The following is a 1,657-nucleotide window of genomic DNA, read 5'->3' on the forward strand; positions in this document are numbered from 1 at the left end:
ATAGCATCATAACATAAGCATTGAGTTATGAAGACCAGGGAGTTAGATGAATTTAGAGCAGCATGAATAATCAGCTAGGTGGACTTCACATAAGCTAGTTTACCTCATAAAACACAAATCAATCCTGGAAATAGATCATTGAAATAGATCAGAAAATCTTGCATGTCTTACTTTCAACAAGTGTCACTCTTTGTGAGGTTGAAAAGTTTACAAGAGTCCCCATCAGTGTTTTATAAATGTGGAGCGCAAGATCTTCTTTAGAGCTTCTTTCACGTCATTGTTCCTCAGGCTATATATCAGGGGGTTCAGAGCAGGGATTATCACCGTGGGGATCAGACCTATCACTTTGGACTGCTCCTCCGAGTCATTTGAGTTGGGCTGAGCCTCCATTAGGAACCCACTGCCATAGAAGAGGAAGACACAGGTGAAGTGGGAGATGCAGGTGGAGGCGGCTCGGCGTCTCCCCGCGGCGTCACCGATCTTCAGGATGGTGCGGACAATGTACAAGTAGGACACAAACGTAACAAAAAGAGAGCTCAGTACTACAAAGGCGGCGAATACATATCGAACCAAGTCATTTATTGTGACGTCAGTGCAAGATAGCTTCAGGAGTACAGGGTAGTCACAGCCAAAGTGGTTGATGACATCAGGACCACAAAATGATAGCCTATAAAGACAAACTGCATGAATCAGAGAGTGCAGAAAACCACCTATGTAGGACCCCACAATCAAGCGCGCGGACAGCGCTTTGGTCATAGTGGCTGTATATTGCAATGGGTAACATATGGCAGCATAGCGGTCAAACGCCATTGCTGCCAACAGGAAGTATTCAGTGCTGCCAAAGGCAGCGAGAAGGAAAATTTGAGTTATGCACCCATACAACATGATTGTTCTGTTCTCATTTAGAAGGTCAACCAGCAACTTGGGGGAGAAGGTGGTTGAAAGCCCTACATCTAAAAAGGCAAGCTGCGTGAGGAAATAGTACATGGGTGTGTGAAGTTGTGCGCTGAGCCAAACAATGACCAGGATGCAAACATTGCCCAGCAGAGTGAAGGTGTAAACTAACAGAAACAGAATGAAGAGCAGCACTTCCAAGGATGGCTCTTTGGTGAGTCCTAGAAGGATGAGCTTTGTCACATGGCTTCCGTTTCCGGGTTTTATTGTTTCGGATGTTAACATCGATCTGAAGGAAAGAAAACAGAGGGCAGAGATGTCAAATTCACACATACAAAAACTGGCCGCTCTTAATCCTCTGTAAAGCCATCTGGGGCTACTCATGAGGGTTACTCTCCTGCTTGGATTAAAAGATCTCTGGGACACAGAGGGTAAGGAATTCTCACCCTGACACTTCACCTCTAGGCATAATGTGCAGGAGCATTAGTGTCCGAGACCGAAAATAAAGAAAATCATGCGAGGATTTATGAAGGCACACTGATTCACACCTCTTATTGACAATTAATCGATTTACAGGGTTGATTCCATGTCTCTCAGATTTAGCAATGACTATGGCATCAGCGGTTCTGGAGGTGGTCACCAGGCCAAATTCTGGACAATTGATAATGCGTCCCTAAGTCAGTTCAAAAATTAGATTTTCAGAACGTTGACTTGATCCTGCAGAAAACAGTCCATACAATAAAACTTTGGTTCAAAACTATTT

General features: G+C 44.2%; 1 protein-coding gene across 1 annotated transcript; it reads right to left on the minus strand.

The window, feature by feature from the left end:
* Nucleotides 1-222: 222 nt before the first annotated feature.
* LOC146853779 (olfactory receptor 5P52-like) lies at nt 223-1,179 on the minus strand. The gene has a single exon (XM_085650894.1). It carries the CDS (start codon nt 1,177-1,179, stop codon nt 223-225), a length of 957 nt encoding a protein of 318 aa, XP_085507020.1.
* Nucleotides 1,180-1,657: the final 478 nt, after the last annotated feature.

The sequence above is a fragment of the Triturus cristatus genome, chromosome 4_1, assembly GCF_964204655.1.
Source record: "Triturus cristatus chromosome 4_1, aTriCri1.1, whole genome shotgun sequence".
NCBI classification, from domain to species: Eukaryota; Metazoa; Chordata; class Amphibia; order Caudata; family Salamandridae; genus Triturus; species Triturus cristatus.